At 38.1% G+C, this 18,855-nt stretch overlaps 1 protein-coding gene across 4 annotated transcripts in view; it reads right to left on the minus strand.

The window, feature by feature from the left end:
- Positions 1-18,372, minus strand: part of enox2 (ecto-NOX disulfide-thiol exchanger 2) — a 193,652-nt gene extending 175,280 nt beyond the window's left edge. For 2 of the 4 annotated variants that reach the window (XM_024805279.2, XM_076875768.1), the window contains exons 1-2: positions 18,203-18,339; positions 13,912-14,008 (exon numbers count right to left, since the gene is read on the minus strand). Coding sequence is in view for 2 of the 4 variants with exons in the window: in XM_024805276.2 (XP_024661044.2) it covers positions 18,203-18,315 (113 nt within the window). In the remaining 2 variants the exon portion in view is untranslated. Of the gene's footprint in view, positions 1-13,911; positions 14,009-18,202 lie in introns of all 4 variants that reach the window. The other 2 variants (XM_024805276.2, XM_014412632.3) reach the window with 2 other exon arrangements.
- Positions 18,373-18,855: the final 483 nt, after the last annotated feature.

Consider the following 18,855-nt stretch of genomic DNA (forward strand, 5'->3'; position numbering starts at 1 on the left):
CACAACACTGGTCACTATATTCTTCATTTCCAGTTAATACTTGTACAGCTGCTGTTATTGTGTATATATTTATTTATATTTAGATTTCTTCATACATTCTTATATAGTTCTATATTGTGTATTGTGTATTTTGTTGTACAGTTATTTTATTTTCAACTTTAATTTATATATTTATCTTTATCTTATTCTTCCCAGTTAAATTTACCCTTCATTCTAATTTGTGTTGTACAGTTATTTCATTTTTAACCTTAATTTATATTTTATTCCTTCCTAGTTAAATTTACCCTTTTTAATTTTTCATATTTATTTCCTATCTTATTCATAGCCTTTTCCTTTTTTTGTTTTCTTTAGGTCACGAGCAGTTGTCCAAGCATTTCACTACATATCGTACTGTGTATGACTGTGTACGTGACAAATAAAATTTGAATTTGAATTTGAGTTATCGCATTTCCGAGGTTTTCAGAAAATTTGACCTCTGAACTCCACTCTCAGTTCAAGGTCACTAAGATTCAGAACTCATTCAACATTTTTAGCAATACAAAAACTTTCAGTAGATGCGCCTGTGGTATGAATGTGAAAGTCATAGGTGACTTCCTTCTTGAATTGTTGCATTCACAAGGTTTTCAGAAAACTCGACCTCTGAACTTGACCTCTAAGTCAAAGTCACTGAGATTTAAACTTGTCCGAGATTTTTAGTAGCCGTCTCATCTATGGTATCGATTTTAAACTCCTATGTTGCCCAGTTCTCTAGTTTTTTCCCAGTTGGGTAAAAGCAATACCCCAGTTAAAAAATAATAATAATAATAAACTTTATTTATAAAGCACACTTAAAAACCAAGGGTATGCCAAGGTGCTTAACAAGTAAAATAGAGTATAGGAGGAGGATAATAGAAATAGGACCAAAGCAAGTACTAAATATGCAAACAGATAACTGTCACTAATACATAGGAAAGCAACAGGTACAGAGCAAACAAGAATTTAAATGAGCATAGAAGTGCATGATATAAAATCATAAAAGAAATATTAACTAGAGGGAAAGGCAAGATTGAATAAGTGGGTTTTTAATCGTGATTTGAACAGTGCAATGGAGTCAGATGCGCGGAGGTCGAAAAGGGAAAAAAGGGAAATAAGGAGGGGGGAAATACTTTTCACTGCACTGTAGATTTCTTAAGATAAATAAGAATCTAATCAAATCAAGGTTGTTTAAAAATATAGGCAAAGAATTACTACAATGTATACAGCAGCTCTGCAGGTCACTGAAATATGTAGGTATTTCCAGTAGTTTGAAAGTAGGAAAATAAAAGCACCACATACTATTTTGACATGTCTTTTTCATGCCCCCAACTTGCCGTCTCATTACAGTCATGACATCTCCAGACTAAACTACTGAGTTGACGTATAACCACAATGCTAAGCAGCTCCTACAGCAGACTGAATCAAACTAGGGTGTTTTTTGGCTGTTTTGTACGTAAACACAACAAATGTGTGGATGCTGGTGTGTCTGTTCTGCTGAGAGAAACCACATTTGGATTTTGTTTTGACCAATTACATCAGTAGGCTGGTTTAAGAGTAAATCTATGACCCTTTTAGCATTTACACTGCAACAGGAAAACAGTGCCACCATGACCATGAATGTGACAGCAGAAGGTAAAGATTTGGATAGCAGCTCACACGTGTTGAATAAAGGTGAATGTAATCGTAAAAATGTTGTTTTTTTTTTACCATGAATCGCCTGTACTTCCAGCGAAGCTTAGGAGCTAATCACGACTTAACTCATTGTATTACAAGGAGCCAACGCACTTTCTCAGTACTGCTATAATACGATGACTCTGGCCCTTACCAAATCTCCAACTACACCCAAGTCCACCCACACCCTCTCAACATCCGACTCACACTAGCAAAGAAACCATTAACAGTAATGAGAATCAATGGGGGTGTTAAAAGTATTGGCAGGCTACCCTAGGAGCTGCTCTCTGTGCCATCTTTATTAGTCTGAAAAGAGACCCAGCCTCTAGCCTGCCAGCTCTAAATAGGAGTGCATTGATCAGAAGGTCAGGCCAGGCTGAATCCAACCCTTTAATTGTCTGCGCCACTCCTCATTCTCATTCCAGCAGCTGTCAGTCGACTCCCAGGTAAACCAAGGCCAGCATCACACGTGGTAGTTCTTACAGAAGTGGGCCTTTAAGGCTCAGACAGAATGTAAGCCATAGGTAACAGGAAGAAGAAATGAAAAGTTATTTCTCATGACATATTCATCTTAATCAGTTGAGAGAAAACCACCACTGATCCCACAACACACACAAACATACACAGTATTACACTTACTCTCAGCAGATGAAAGCTACCTTTTAATTCACTTACTTAATGCATTTCTCAAATTCAGCTCAAGAAAGGCTTCCCATCACGCTGTACTTTCCTTTAACACCTTTTTACAAGACATATTATGTTCTTCTTCAAGTGATATAATCTCCTTTACGGACACAGTAACATTAAACCACTTTGTAAGACTGCTATGCCAGGCCCCCACCTCTACATAAACAACACTACAAGTGGCACTACAAGTACAACAGGCTTATAAGGTCATAACCTTCGAGGGATGACGATCTAGTATTAAAGAATCTATGCTATAGTCTTTGAATTAACTGTTAGCCAGTTAAAGGAACCATGGACACATCTTCCAAAATACAAAACAAATACAAGCACCCAGTCAGTGCCGAAAAAGAGATTCTGTGTCTCTCTATGCATTTGCATATTTGTGAAGCAGATAAATTCACTTCCTCATTAAGTTTAATTACCATTTTAAAATATGGATATGGACTCATCAGCTCCTCCCTGCTAACCTCTATTTATATATTTTTAGATTAAATATATATACACAAGTCTGACTCAGAAAATTCCTTTTAAGTTTTAAATATATTTTCATATATTTATAAGATGGATAAAGAAAATGAAAACATGACCACAAACTATCTCCCAAGAAAAAGTTTAAACGCTAACATTAGAAAGTTTATATATCAGATTCTAGCACTTGCCCCGACTGAAAAAAAAGATAGTCAAATCCTTTTGCACCTTAATCCAGATGTCTGGCTGCTTCAGACAGCGCTTTGTCAGAATTGTTTCCTGGCTTTAGAGCTGGAGTCATTTCAGATTTCTTGGCGACTAATCAGATGCCATCATTCATCAAAAAGTTGCAGTGACAGGGCCAAGCCTGTCTTTACAAAATCTAGCAGGGTAAGATTGCATTGCAGTTGTACAGTGATTTGAAGCTCTAGTGTGTGTCGAATATGTCTGGCTGTCAGCCTCCTACATATATTTCATTACAGGATGGTAGCAGAGGTAAATAGATAGGTTTACTTAATATGTTGCACTCCATAAATCCCACAAAAAAGCTCAGATAAAACTGAAAAAATTAAGACAAAACCAAGAACACAGGCAAGGCAAGGGCTTGGAAATCTAATTTTCATAGCGTGAAATATGTAGATGTCATTCATACTGCACGGCAGCCCGGATAAAGTATGCAATGATGTTGTGACCACTTTTTTGCTATAATCAAAGTCCTCACAGCTCATCACTACAACTGAAAATTTAGTGCAATCAGTAAGATTATTGCCTATCATCAGCAGTGGCTGATTAAAAGTGTGGCTTTCATCTTTATGAAAAACATGGCATTTGTGCAAGTAATTGGTCTGCCCAGAAGGATGGCCCACTCTGAGGTCATCCATAGATGATCAGGTAATCGGTGCAAAACAAAAGTGTTCAGCTCATGAATTACAAAAGTCATGCACGTCTGATATCTGAAAATATATGATCTATATAGAGATATAATAAACACATGACTATTTCCTGTGCTGGATTAACTGTAAAGTACATCCAGCACCTCTCTACTTGTCAATGTCATTGCAGCTTCCAGACTTACTCGGCTATGAAATTAATTTACTTCACACCTTTTGGAGACTTCACATAAGATCAGTATCCACTGAGATGTGATGAGAAGATTTAGCCTAAAGCCGGAATCCATATAGCCTAAATGACTAACCACGGGGAGTGATAAAGTGCATTGTCCTGAGATGGTTAGACCAATTTCAACAGCAATGCAGTGTGCCGGAGGAAAGAGGTATTGGCTGTGTACAGCAGGTCTGTGAACTCAGTGGAACCAGTTATCAAGCCATAAGCAATGCAGTGAAAGTAATACCAAAGCATACATTTAACCTGTGTCTGCATTGTATTCCCATTGCTAAATTTGCATTTATCTCCTATGCTACATACCTGTGTAGGCCTACAGCCTATCCCAGGTGGCAGATGGAGTATGGCTGAGGTCACTGCTCTATTTTCAAATCCTCCTGGGAAGCTTACAGCATATGCTCCCATACTGTCATTTAAGCTAGTTTATTTTAGCAGTGAAAAAGTAGGTGATGTTTGAAGTTAAGAAACAGATTTATTTTTAACAGCAATTTGAATGAAGTAGAGCAGACAGCAACACAAGATTGCTACAAGGGAGGTGACTATAATTAAAGTTACCATGCCAACTAAATGTCTTCATCTTTGCCCTCATCATATCCCTGCAGTGCACACAAACTTAAAATCAGAAACAGAACGTCAGTGACGTAGTAGTTCATCCACCTCAATTCAAATGTTTTGTAAAGGTTTTTTTAACCTGTCCCATCCTCACAATGCTTTCACAACTGCTAATGATCTTCTTGTGTATCTGATGTTCTCTCATTTTAATTATTTATTCATTACTTGGGTGTCAAATGCTTCCGTGCTGTCACAGCGTCTGGCACCGTGTAGATAAGTCGATATACATATATGTATATATCAGGGGTGCAACGATACACAAAATTCACGGTTCGGTTTACATACAGACAGACAGATATAGTATATATATAAGATAATATGTTAATTATGACCACAGGACCATTTTCCAGTTTGCCTTAGCTCATCTGGTTTTTAACATTATACAAAGTGTTCTTTGCACATAAGTTAAAATTAAAAAAACAAACAAACTTTGCTCTCTGCATTAAAATATAGGGTTTCAAGGATTTGTCAGCAACTCCATTTCATTTCAGTTTAGAAGACAAAAAGAGTCTGTATTTTAGATAACTAGCATGTGCTACATATTAAAAATGCACATGGCTAAAGTACATAACTATTTAAATGTGAACTCTGCAGTTCTGTTACATAAGAAAACACAAATAAGTATTTCCCAAGTTCGTTAAACAGAGCAATAAATTTTTTAGCACCTCTTTTCTAAACGTCCGAACTTTATTTGGATTATTTGCTATAATCCAACCTGTTCTTAAAAAAAGTAATCTCGATCAAAATGATTATGCCAATTATAGGCCGATTTCCAAACTTCCCTTCGTGGCTAAAATTCTTGAGAAGGTAGTTCTGCTTCAACTTCAGACCTACCTGGATGAGAATAACATTAATGATAAATATCAATCGGCCTTTAAACAACACCACAGCACTGAATCAGCACTGCTCCGAGTTTTTAATGACCTTTTACTAATGGCTGACAATGGACGCCCCTCTGTCCTAGTGCTATTGGATCTTTCATCGGCATTTGACATGGTTGACCATAACATACTATTGGCGAGACTAGAGCACACTGTAGGCATCAAGGGCGCTGCCTTGGATTGGTTTAAATCTTACCTCTCCGATCGGCTCTCTTCGGTTCACTTGGCCACCTCCTCCTCCTCCGCTGTACCTGTTTGCTGTGGTGTCCCCCAGGGATCTGTGTTAGGCCCTACCCTGTTCTCACTGTATATGCTTCCTTTAAGTGTCATTTTTGAGAAATACCACATTGCCTTTCACTATTATGCCGATGACATCCAGATCTATTTTGAGCTGAATGATGATCTAGCTATGTCCGTGAGTAACTTTCGAGAGTGCATGTGTGAGGTCAAGCAATGGCTTCTGGCAAATTTTCTTATCCTTAACGATAAGAAAACTGAAATTATGATCTTTGGCAGTGACGCTCTTCGTGCCAAACTTCATGATGCTTTTGGTTTTCTCACTAGTTCTTTCCCTGACACTGTTAGGAATTTGGGTGTGCTACTTGACAGCTCATTTAAACTTGATAAACAAGTGTCTGCTGTCGTCAGATCTAGTTTCTACCAACTTCGCCTTATTTCCAAGGCCAAACACTACATCCCGCACAATGACTTGGAAAAGTTTATCCATGCCTTTGTAACGTCAAGACTAGATTACTGTAATTCACTTTATTATGGTCTCCACTCTACCCTTTTACATAGATTACAGACAGTCCAGAATGCCGCTGCACGCATTCTAACTAAAACTAAGAAGTTTGCTCACATCACTCCCGTCCTTGCTGATCTGCACTGGTTGCCTGTGAAATTTCGTATTCAATTTAAAATTCTGTTGTTTACTTTTAAAATTACTAATAACACAGGGCCAAGTTATCTTAAGGAACTCTTAAATTCATATCTTCCTACGAGGGCCTTAAGATCCTCCTCACAGTCATTGTTGGTTCAGCCCAGATCTCGCTTGAAGTCTAGAGGTGATCGAGCGTTTGCTCTAGCTGCACCTGAGCTGTGGAACAATCTCCCGATTGGCACCCGGGCGTCTGACTCTATTCAATCTTTTAAATCACGGCTTAAAACATATCTGTTTGAACTTGCTTTTTCTACCAGTTAAATTCTCGCCTCGCTTCTAGTGAGTTATTCTATTAATGTGTCTGGTTGTTTTGCGTTGTCCTGCGCTGTCAATGTTTTCTATCACTGTGTTTGATGGTACAGCTTTACTCTGCTATAGCTGTGTGCTATAGTTTATTCTTATTAGTGGTCTTTACCTGTGAACATAATCTCACACTTATATGACTCTGACGTTATAGTGCTAATTATTTTATTATTTTATTGTTGCGTTGTCTATGTTCTCTATCACTGTGTATGATGGTACAGTTCTACTTTGCTATAGCTGTGTGCTATAGATTATTCCTATTAGTGGTTTTTACCTGTGAACATAATCCCACACTTATATGACTCCGATGTTTTAGTGTAAATCATTTTATTGTTTTATTGTTTTGTGTAAAGCACTTTGGCATGCCCCTGGCTTTTTAATGCGCTCTATAAATAAAGATTGTTGTTGTTGTTGTTGTTATTTCTGATGCTTGACATTATTTTACTTTGCATACAGAAAAAACAATTATTTCACAAAAAAAAAAAACATGATTCTAACAGTCAATTGTGTATCCTTTTTGCTGGATAACGCAGTCGCAGTCATTTGTTGAAGTTTTCAACAATTCTTGCACACATCTCCTGATCAATCCCAGCCCAAATCTTTCAACCTCCTATAGATTTAAAAGTCTTCTGGTATAGACTTTGGCCTTGAGTTAACCCCACAAATTTTAAACAAGATTCACATCAGGGTGTCGTATGTTTTGGGTCGTGGTCATGCTGGAAGACAAAGTGGCGACTCACATCCAGTTTTGCTGTTTACACAGATGGGCAGTAACGCGTTACTTGTAATGCGTTATTGTAATCCGATTACTTTTTTCAAGTAACGACTAAAGTAAGGGATTACTGTTGCAAAAACGGTAATTAACCGTTACTTTCCCGTAGGAACGCTGCGTTACTGCGTTACTAAAACCGTGATTTTTTTGCGAGAGTGTCTCATGACAGTGACGTAAGCGAGTGCGACGTTTGTGACAACAGCTGTGTGCAGATCAACAGTGGATAATATATCGAGTGCAGAGAGAGTATGAGCGTGCAGCGTTTAAAGCGTGGAAGTACTGACCTTACTTTGAGTTTGATTCCATAAAAAGTGACAAAAACATTAGTGTCCGCTGTGCGTGGGAAGAAAACTTCTTTTTACAGCGAAAAACCCCTAAACTTCCAACAAGCACCGAGTAGCTACGACGTGATGGGAAACTCACAGAGAAACTCACGGATTCTTCCACTGACCGCGGCACACCTACACCAGGGTAAACCTCCGCCTGCCCAACTCCTGCTTTACAGGTGAAAATAGAGCAACAGGACCGCTGAGTCTTTGACTTTATTTATTTTCTGCTGTGTTTTACTTGCATCTATTTGAAAGACTGAGTGTAAACACAAAAAATATTTTATTTTATGTGCTGGAATGTGCAGAAAATAGGTTTAAATGTTAAACTAATTTCTTCCAGTCAGAGAATGTTGCATAGAATTAAATTTTTGCTTGATGCATAAAGTTAAAAGATTAAAACTAATAAAACAAGTTTTAAAAAGATGCTTTTCCATTTGATTACATTTTGTATGATGGATTATGCAGAAAAAGTAGAATTGGGCTGAAAGATCTATCGCTTTATCACCTATTCAGGGTGTAAATCGGGTTTTTAAAAAGTAACTAAGTAACTAATTACTTTTGAAAATAAGTAATCAGTAAAGTAACGGGATTAATTTTTGGGGGAAGTAATCAGTAACTAGTTGCTGATTACTTTTTTCAAGTAACTTGACCAACACTGGCTGTTTACTGCCTAAGGTTTTCTTGAAAAATCCTCACATATTCTTCTTTCGTTGTGTTTTTTTCCCTTCATCCCTTCAGCATAATACTCCTACCACCGTGTTTCACTGTGGGGACAATCAGTTGTTTGCCTCTTCCCGCTTTCTCCAAACATCCACTGCCAAAAGTATTCACTCACCCATTCAAATCATCCAGATTTCAATTACTTCTATGGCCACAGGTTTACAAAATAAAGAAAGTAGCTATGCAAACTGCTTCTACAAAAAAAAAAAAAAACATGGAGCTTCATGGAATGGGTTTCCATAACCAAGCAGCTACACGCAAGCCTTACATCACCAAGCGCAATACAAAGTCAGATGGTGCTGGTAAAGCACACTGCTAATGGACTGCAACACAGTCGAGACATGTTCTCTTGATTGATGAATAATGCTTCTCTGTCCGTCTTTGGCAGTTGCCAGGAGACGATTAGTTGTCTGACGAGTAGTGTAAACTTTAGAAGAGGGGAGGATTTGGTGTGGGGTTGTTTTTCAGATGTTGGCTTCTGATCTTTCGTTTGAGTAAAAGGAACTCGTAATGGTTCAGCATACCAAGCCATTTTAGACAATTTCATGCTCCCAACTTTGTGGGAACATTTTGGGGATGGCGCCTTCCTGTTCCAACATAACTGCACACCAGTGGACAAAGCAAGATCCATAAAGAATGGCTAACTGAGTGTGATGAGGAAGAACCTGACTGGCCTGCACAGATTCTTGACCTGACCGAACACCTCTGGGATGAATAGGAGCGAGGACTGAGAGCCAGGCTTTCTTGTCCCATGCGTCTGAGGTCAGCGTCTGACCTCACAGGACGATACTGTGAGGAAGGACAGTTTATTTCCCATAAACACACTCTTAAACCTTAAGCCTTTCCAGCAGAATTAAAGTTGAGAACATTTTGATAAAAACTTAAAATTTTATTTGGAGGCAATTAATTTTGTCCTCATCTCTAAATCTCATTCAAGCTTGACAAGAGAAAGACATACACTACCTATACTATGCAAGATATGTACATAGTTAAATTAAACAGTAGTTTAATTTATTATCGTGCTCTTCTATTACCAGTTTTCACTATTTACTCACTTTAGGTATTTCCCAACAGACTGGTACTTTATGCACAGACCCAAAACGCACACAGGTTTATTGATTCGCTGAGATGACGCCTCGTCATCGCCTGCCTCTTCTTATCCAGCTGCCAAATTCGCTTGAGGCTAAATGAAAGATCTCATAATGAGAAATGTCACCTTTTCTCACCCCAAGTGGGACAAAAACAATTTGCTTCAAAACATGGAAAATATTCTCAACATGGTGAGCTAAGTTTAGTATCATGGCCTTGGGCAGAAAAGACTAGTCAGACAGATTTTGCAGATGGAATCAAAATAGTGCTGGGGCACATGGGAGGCTATAAAACAGTGAGGGCACAGTCTTAAATTCTAATAAATAACTAATACCAAATGAAGGCAACACTAGTAAGCCTCATTTAAGTAACATAAGCAGCATTTATGACACCTCTAAGGATATAATGGGAAGATCTGCTGATGTTAGTCAGATGCACAATAGCAAAAATGTTAGCTCGTGAGGTAAGCAAAAGTATTACATGGATATGCAAATAAACTCTTAAACAGTCAATTAATTTACTGGATGTGTAAAAACAAGTGAATCAAAGATATTCATGGTTAAAAGCAGTATACAGCATTTTGCTTCAATGGATATCTAGTCTGCATACAGTTAGAGTCACTGTTACTTTTTTTTTTTAAACAGATGACCAAAGATGCTATTAAATAATGTTTAAATGAATTAACACGGTTGTTTCCCTATGAGTAAAGTTAAAACCTTTTTGCTGGGTGCCACAGTGGTTGTTTCTATGCAAAAAAAAAAGTGTTTGTGTTAGTCTGGAATTGCAGAGATGTTTGGACAGAATTTCTGACAGCCTCTCTTCTCAGCTTGAACAAAATACTGAAGCTCATTTTCATGTTTTACAACAGCAGAGCTGTGGTGCACTTGTACTGTCTGGTTAGTTTGTGACTGACAGTTGGCTACAAAGCACTCAGACATTTTTTTTCTACAGTTTTACATTTAATCAAATCGCCTGAGGCCATCTAAACCTGTATACCTCATTAATATTCCTAAACAAGCTTTCAGCAACTCTAATGCTGCACACTGATAATCAAGGACATGACACACAGCTCATACGTGGGCTCTGAAAACAGAGGGACTGCCCACCACTCACAGTAATTTCAAGTAATGAAAATATTGACCATATGGTGGAAAGTGGGTGCGCTGTTATGGTAACGCATTTTAATAAAATTAATTAGTGCTGTGGACGGAAATTGCAGACATGTTTTTTTCCATGTGTTCGAAAAGATGGGACATGTAAAACAAGGGTCGTTTTCTTAACCTTCTTGCTATAGGCTGCAATAAACATCAATATTTTATCCAAGCAAAGTAGAGGCTGTCAGAAATCCTGTCCAAATCTCTCTGCTACAGCAGTTTTAGACAAACACTCCTGTCTTCACAGATATTATACAAGATATGTTTTTATTTTATTTTTTATACAAGATATCTAATGTGAGACACTGGATGTCTTGTAGACATGGTTTTAACTTGTGTGCCAGTTAAATAACCCCACTGTTTAACCCTTATCAGCACAAACACAAAGGCGCACTGTCTAGAACAATATAAATGAAATAGTGCCTGGCAAAAATATAGATATCAACACATTGAATACTACTGAATTCTACTATTAGATATTTCCCTAAATTGAATGAATGGATGCAAAGTTATGACTCTTTTTAAAAAGAGGTAGCTCTAAATCCAAAAGCGGCTCCTGAAAAAAGACCTGGTTTCTGTGCTTCTGTGTGGCCTACCTAAACAGAGCACAAAACACAACACAAAGCACCATTTTTAATCTCTTTTGAAAGTACAAGATCATATTATGAACTGGCAAAGCTTAATCCGCAACTGGAAAACTAACCTACATTTGCATGCAGAACAGGCTTCTGACTTCAAAAGTAAGGTTACAGCATTTTTATTCAAGCTTGCCTCTGTTCCAAGCAGCCAGGGTCACCTTACCTAACATCCAAACATCCAACTTTAACTGAGCTGACAGATCTGAAATGTTGTGCAGACAAAAGCACATTCAGTAAAAAAAGATGACTGTTAGCTTTTTACTTCATTTGTATATATAAAGAAAAAGACCTCGCAAAAACAAAGTCAAATGAAATGCTCCTAGAATATACAGTCACTAAATACATACATCTTGAAATACTGTCTGTATCTGAGACTTTATAATACGAGCTAAAGCAGTGAGTGGCAGGATTTGTTAGATAAGTGTAAGGGAGTTGTAGATGTAATATTATTAGCAAATCTTGCCCTACCTTTTAAAAACCCTGATGTTTCACTTTAGGTTACGCCCAAAACTTCACCTGCCTCTCCACAACCCTTCCCCAATCTTTTGTGTCTGTTTCACTTGCACATAAACAAAAAAATGGTGAAGCAGAGAGCACAGGGGAAACAAAAAAATAACATTTTTGCAATCACAATTATGTATAATTTAAAACTAACTTCATCATCCTGTTTTAGCCAGTATTCAGCAATCAGTCATTGCAAATTGTGTACTAAGTTTGTCACAATACTACAATCTAAAACTCAACCCTGTTCATTTTCAACTAATTTTCCTACTTATAGGTTATGTTTACCAAAATAATTATTTAAGCTTAAGTGTAGTGGTTTTATTTGTTTTAGAAATGATTTAGATCCTTTCATTACAGATTGTGAAGGTAAAATATATTTTACTGCCTACTAATAATAGAGATTACAACAATAAATGTTTAATAAACTCCACTTTTCAGACAGCTTTTTTGTTAACGGTGCGGTTAAGATAACAGAAATCGGAAATACTGGAAAATCCAGTGGGCTCAGCTGTTTTTGTGTGTAGCTGGGATTCTGAGCCTGCATCTTTCGCTGGCTTTTCTAATGCTGCATCACATATATCGATGGGAAAGTATGGCACAGTGCAGCGACACCACAGTTTATACTATCTTCATAACAGACAGCATAAAACTGGAATTCCGTGAATGAATCTAAATCATGAGCTTAAATGCAAACTCATCTCTGCTACACTTGATGTAACCTAAATCTGACCATGGGTACCACAGTACCCTGCGCACCAGTCCAACACAGTGGTTTACTGTGAATTCACCACAAACTAACCTGATTAACTGCCCAGTATTTTCATGCAGCATTTGAATAAAACTAGTTTGTATTTATTTATTTGTTTTGCAGGAAGTTTCACAAAATGAAAATACATAATTTATCAAAACACATCATATACAGATAGGGATGGGTATCGTTTAGGTTTTATCTGATACCGGTGCCAAATCGGTACTTTTGAAACGGTGCCGGTGCTCAAACGGTGCTTAAAGAATGGAGAACACAAAATTGGTCCAAAAACCTCTCATGTTCAGCTGGTTTTTTGTAAAAAGATAACAATGTTAGCCTTTTCTGCAGCTATGGGGCATATTTGGTATCACTCTTGGCTGGAAGCAGTGCTTAAACAATGGGAAAAACACAAACTTTGTCCTAAACCTCTCATGTTTAACTGTTTTCCACTTTTTCTTTGGTCATTTTAGCCTTTTTGGCCAGGGTGAAGGGAGTATCTGCCATCAAACAAGAAGACAGCCGCATGTAGCTATGATGATGTTTGCTAGTTCACCTTACATGCATTAATGTAATAACGTGGTTAGCCTACTCAACGTAAATTAGCTACTCACGCAGAGAAGAACGGTTGCTGCTGCCACCATCATCCTCATCATTTCTGCTACACTGGCAGGGCTAGGGGCCAGGACTCTCCTCTTCGTGTTTTTGGGGGATGTTGCTAACTCCGGGTCCGATTACAGGCACCACACCCGCAGTAGATGCGCTCGGTGTGAGGTCTCGCAGCAAGCTATCAAATACGGCGCATTTCTCGGCTTTTAAAAAAAACGCTATGCGTCGCCAGGTGTTTCATCGGATTTGAGGTGTTACCTCCTTTGACAGTATCACAGTATCAGCTTAAAGCACTTGTTGCTGCTGAGTTTGCATCTTTTGCTGTGAAGTACAGCCAGACTTTGACCGCTTCGCCTTGGACATTTTTAATCTGTAGCTCTGCTCTAACAGAACGTACGTACCTGGCCCCGCCTACTATCCTCGGAAACGTAAAATGATTGGCTCGAATCTAAAGTGTATCACAGCTCAGGAAAAAAAAGCACCGAAATAAAGCACCGAAATGTGCGCTGCTTTTCGGTCTGGTTACTACCGTTTATGTCAGAACGACACCGGTACCCATCCCTATATACAGATCAAATATGTGATTAAAATGATGACATTGCATGTGATCTTTAAATTTGCAGTTTATCAAGCATCACTGAGCGGTCCTTACCTTTAAATATAACCCCTCTTCTTCCTCTTTTGTCTTGTCTGTCTTCCTACACCATGCTCCATCTCTGAGTGAAGTTAACTCTCATTCTTTTCTCTACCTGGGAAACAGAGCAGCTGGACTTTAGCTAGAAACACACTGTGTGACAATCTGCACACAAACTCATTGTGTATTTGTTGATGTTTGTTGAGCTGATAGAAATGTTGAATTTGAAATGACCTCACACTAAAAAAAATAAAAAATAAAAAAAATAATAATAATAATAAATATTAAAGTACAGATACCTGAAAATTCTACTTAAGTACAGTAACAGAGTATGTGTATGTTGTGACTTCTCTACTAAGAGAAGCCCACCTGGAACATCTAAAATATTTTTAAAGCAAAAATAATTTAGCATGTTGTATGAGTCCAGTCTGGCTAACACTTAATTCCGTTCATTGAGTCACAGCACTTATATCGATCCACCAAATCAACTGTGTATCTCCAAGGAATGAGTTAGGAAGGGATTAGCTCCTGGCCCTTGATTAGCATTTTTTGCTTACACAGCATGACACCATCCATCTCATAGCAGCTGCATTTATACCTATTTAACCTCTAAGAGATGTCTCCTAAGACCAACCCCCTTGACCTCATCTAAGGTCAAATTTCTCCAAAGTCCCCAAGTATTTTCTCAGTTCTTCAACCTTCATTAGTTTGAACAAGTCTATTAGGTCCATCCTGCTGCTACAGTCATATGATATCATGAAATGTAACAAAAGGCCTCCTCCTCAGCTTGGAGAGTTCCCATCACTCTCGTGGACTTGGTGTCCACATAAGTGTCTGTCCTGTGCTTTCAATAACTCACGCAGAAGCCTATCAGCAGAGCGGTAGATCAGGTAACACCAGCAAGGGTGCAGTTCTTATTTGTGCAAACCAAGGTCACTGAACCACATGGATGCTGGATCAATCAGACAGATTAATGAAGCACAACTTGCTGACATGACGAATATTGACAATGACAATAAATAAATAAATACTAAATACTATTATTGACACCCTTATTACATCTTGGTCCTGCAGTCCACAACACTGCTTATATAAATCTGGCCCAAGTAGAAGGAGATGGGTAAACTCCTGAACCTAATCCTTCACATGGTAAACACACTACAAGAAGAGCTTAAATAAGGAAATGTGTCTCTCCCTGTAATTTACTAAATCCAAAAATGTCACAGAATTAAAGCTCATGGTGTAAACGCAGGTTGCAAGCAGTTTGAGCTCCAGTATCCTCAAAAACTGATCAATATTTATAAGATGATCAAACAAAAGTGGATTATCAGGAGCAAGACCTAAACATTTAAATACCTAATGACTTTATTTATTGATTATTCAGTCATACTGAACCTAGTTTTTTGGTTATTCCTCAGTCACACCAGACTTGGGAATAACCAGTCAGCTACACACCCTTGCAACCACCAAATTTCCATAAAAACACTCCTAAACCTTGTGGAAAGCCTTTCCAGATGAACTGAAGCTGTCATGCTTGCAAAGGGTGGATCAACATCATATTAAATCCTATGGATTAAGAATGGGATGTCAAGCTCACATGCGTCTGAAGCCAGACAAACAAATACCTTTGGCAATATAGTGTGAAAAAATCCAGTAAAGCTTGTTTGTAGAAAACACAAAATCACAAAGGTAATTTTTCACTATTTTCCAGTATTTAATACTTCAAACAGATAACTAAAAAAACACCTGAAATAATAAGCTAAAAATAAACAGTAGTTATAACCCTGCAGCATTTTCAGCACACCAGATTGTGCTTTTGTTTAAACGTGTGCTATCACTCTTGATTACTAATTTTCCTTTTAATGAAAGAATTACCTAGTTAGTTACTAACTAGTCACTTGGTTTAAGGAACCACCCATTTTCATTTAAAAAGTCCACACAGTATAACAGGAAGTGCATAACGTTCAAAAACAGAATTAAGCCTCTGCAGTAGGTCTAATCCCATGTCACCTTGCTTTTACCTAAATTAACTGGTTTTCTTAAATGCTTAAAGCACCTCAAACGTCACATCTCTTGCCCAGATTCTGGTTGTATTTCTGACAACGGGGCCAGAACAAATGGCATCCTCCAGTTTTAATCAAAGGGAGGATTAACCTTTTCTATCAGCGGTGCCTCTCTTAGCAAAATAGGGAGTCGAGATTTAGGATTATACCTGTGAAGCCATACTTTAGCTCATTATTGGACTTGGATGTTCAGACCTGTATGACACCCCTTATATCACTGGCATTAGGTTACCATTAATGACTCAGTAATCCTTCAAATCTCTCTAAAGAAATGCACCTCAACATGAACCTCTGGAAATTAATGTATTTGTAGAGCCTTCTCAGGTAATGATCCTCCATATTTTTAGAGATAACCTCACCACTTACGAGCAATACCTGGCCACTTAAGATAAATACCACAACGTTGATTCTGATTTTTCATTTCAATCACACAGCAGACATAAAGCTGTTTTGCTGCATAGTGCCCACACTAGTTTCCTTAATTTCTACTAACAAAGAGCAGCTGTTTGCTTTCCACCCATTTTCTATAAGTTCCCTTATAGATCAGTTGCCAAGTTAAACTGTTATTATCCCAAGGCTTTACAGCACAGAGCAACAGCAAAGGAATATAAGGAAATAATACAAAATTTAAAGAGATCATAAGGACTAGTTATGGTCAGAATATAGCCTTTTATAGAAATTTGGCTGCATCACAATTACTGATTATGGATAACCATGGCAATAACACATCTGTAATTCTTCTTTCTGTACAGTTTCATTGGTACAGTTATGGCTACACTCTTTTACCACCTGCTTGCAATGAATGTATTCAATGTATTGCAGAGAGAATACTAACTAGGACTGAAAAGAGAGACCATATTTTCCCGTATTAGCTCCTCTTCATTGGGTCTCTGTTAAATCCAGAACCGAACTTAAAATCTTTCTCCTCACATTCAAAATCTTTATTAATCAGGCCCTACCATACCTCAAAGACTTCAAAGTACCTTATTATTCTAAGAGAGCACTTCACTTTCAGACTGCAGGCTTACTTTTGGGTCATAGTTTTTAAAGGTAGAACAAGAAACAGAGCAGTCAGCCACCCGGCCCCTCTCATGTGAAACCCAGTTTGAATTCAGGAGACAAACACTTTCCTTTATGATAAATCTTATAGCCAGGGCTGGATCAGTTGACTCTGAACCCTCCCTGAGTTATGCTGCATTAGAGTGCTGGAGTGCCTCCCATAATGTATTGAACATTTCTTTAGTCTTCTTTTTTGTTTCACATTTCACTTTCTATGTGTTTATACACCACTGCTGCATTTAATCATTGCTAATTACTAACCTCTGGCCCTCTCTTTGTTTTTTTGTCCTGTCTTTCTCTGCTCTCATCTTTCTCCTCAACCCCAAAACACCCAAAGCAAAGTGGCTGCTCACCCTCTGTCTGGTTCTGCTGAAGGTTTCTTCCTGTTAAAAGGACCCAACTTTAACTGTTCTTCATTTTTTCCCCTTCTCACTGTCACCAAGTGTGTGCTCATAGGGTTGCGTCTGATTGGGGTTTCTGTCACATATTTACCCTACAATATAAAGCACCTTGAGGTGACTGTTCAGAACTGGTGCTATAGAAATAACCCGTAATTGAAACGAATAAAGAACCAAGCAATGTTGGCTAATTTTAGGGCCAAACAAGGATCAGACAAATCTTAATGAAACCTTACTCAAGCAACATGCTAATCAAACTTCCCATGCTTTTCTAAAGCCTGCACTGGCTGCTGCAATAAACTGTTCTCTGCACCCAAAATAACTTCCTGAGCACCGCTGCAAATCACAGTAAATGGTTTTGACTATTACAAGACTATTATTCGCCTCTAGCGTTTATTTGGCGTGGAGAGGAACATTTTTACGGCACACGCTTTGCGTTCAGAACTCAGCAGCAGTATGACTGACTCGTATTTCACTGTGAAACAGACTTAGCGGTTGGACTTCCCGTGCCGATGCTCCAAAGACGCTTTAAAACATTACGCTTCCACACAGCTCGAATAAATACCAAGCCAACCCAGTTCATAAGTGGCAAAGTCAGCCAACTTAATGAGTTTACTCTACCAGTTTGAAACAAAAGCGTGGCTTCAGATAATAAAGTGCTCTGCGCGTTTCAAAACACATTATGTGCTTCGCTGTGAACTTCCAAAACAGAAGCTAACACGAACTACTGATGTCGGAAGTTAGCACCGGTGGAGTGAAAGAGAAAATGAGGGAGAAAGTATAAAGTACCTGTCTAAGGCGGTTGTCCTCTTCCATGCTTTCTGTGTTGTCGAAAAGCTTTCTATAAAGCCATGGAAGGCTTGGAAGTTTCTTTCTTTTGGTGTTGTTGAGTTGGTAACCATGAAAGCCTCTGGTTAGCAACGAGACCTGTCAAACAATGGCGGAGCCAAGTACGGCAAGCGGGAGGTCGACACGTGCTTTTCGTTGACGTTTAGTGTTTTGGAAGGTTTCGTTTTGCAGCTGAGCGTCAGGGGAGAGTGTCCCGTCAAAATAAGAGCACACCAAAGACTTGAAACTGTTAAAAGGTACCTGCATTGTTATATAATGTTCTTTTGGCGAGTTAAGCTTTCCTCCAAAACTGTTTTTAAAAGTAAAGACGTATTTAGCCTAGATTGTCCTGCAACTGAAGGACAATTTAGGTTTAAAACAAACAAACAAACAAACAAACAAACAAACAAACAAACAAACAAACAAATCAATAAATACTTTTTTTAATCCTTTAAAAATCAGAATTGAGCTTAATAAGTTCCTGACCATTAAGTTAATGATAATTGAATATTTACATTACTGTACAATACCAACTGTCCAATAAAGCAATATAGTAGGAAACAGAAATATATGGACTGTCCATGGATAACAAAAGGTCTGCAAAATGCATGTAC

The sequence above is a fragment of the Maylandia zebra genome, linkage group LG2, assembly GCF_041146795.1.
Source record: "Maylandia zebra isolate NMK-2024a linkage group LG2, Mzebra_GT3a, whole genome shotgun sequence".
NCBI lineage: Eukaryota > Metazoa > Chordata > Actinopteri > Cichliformes > Cichlidae > Maylandia > Maylandia zebra.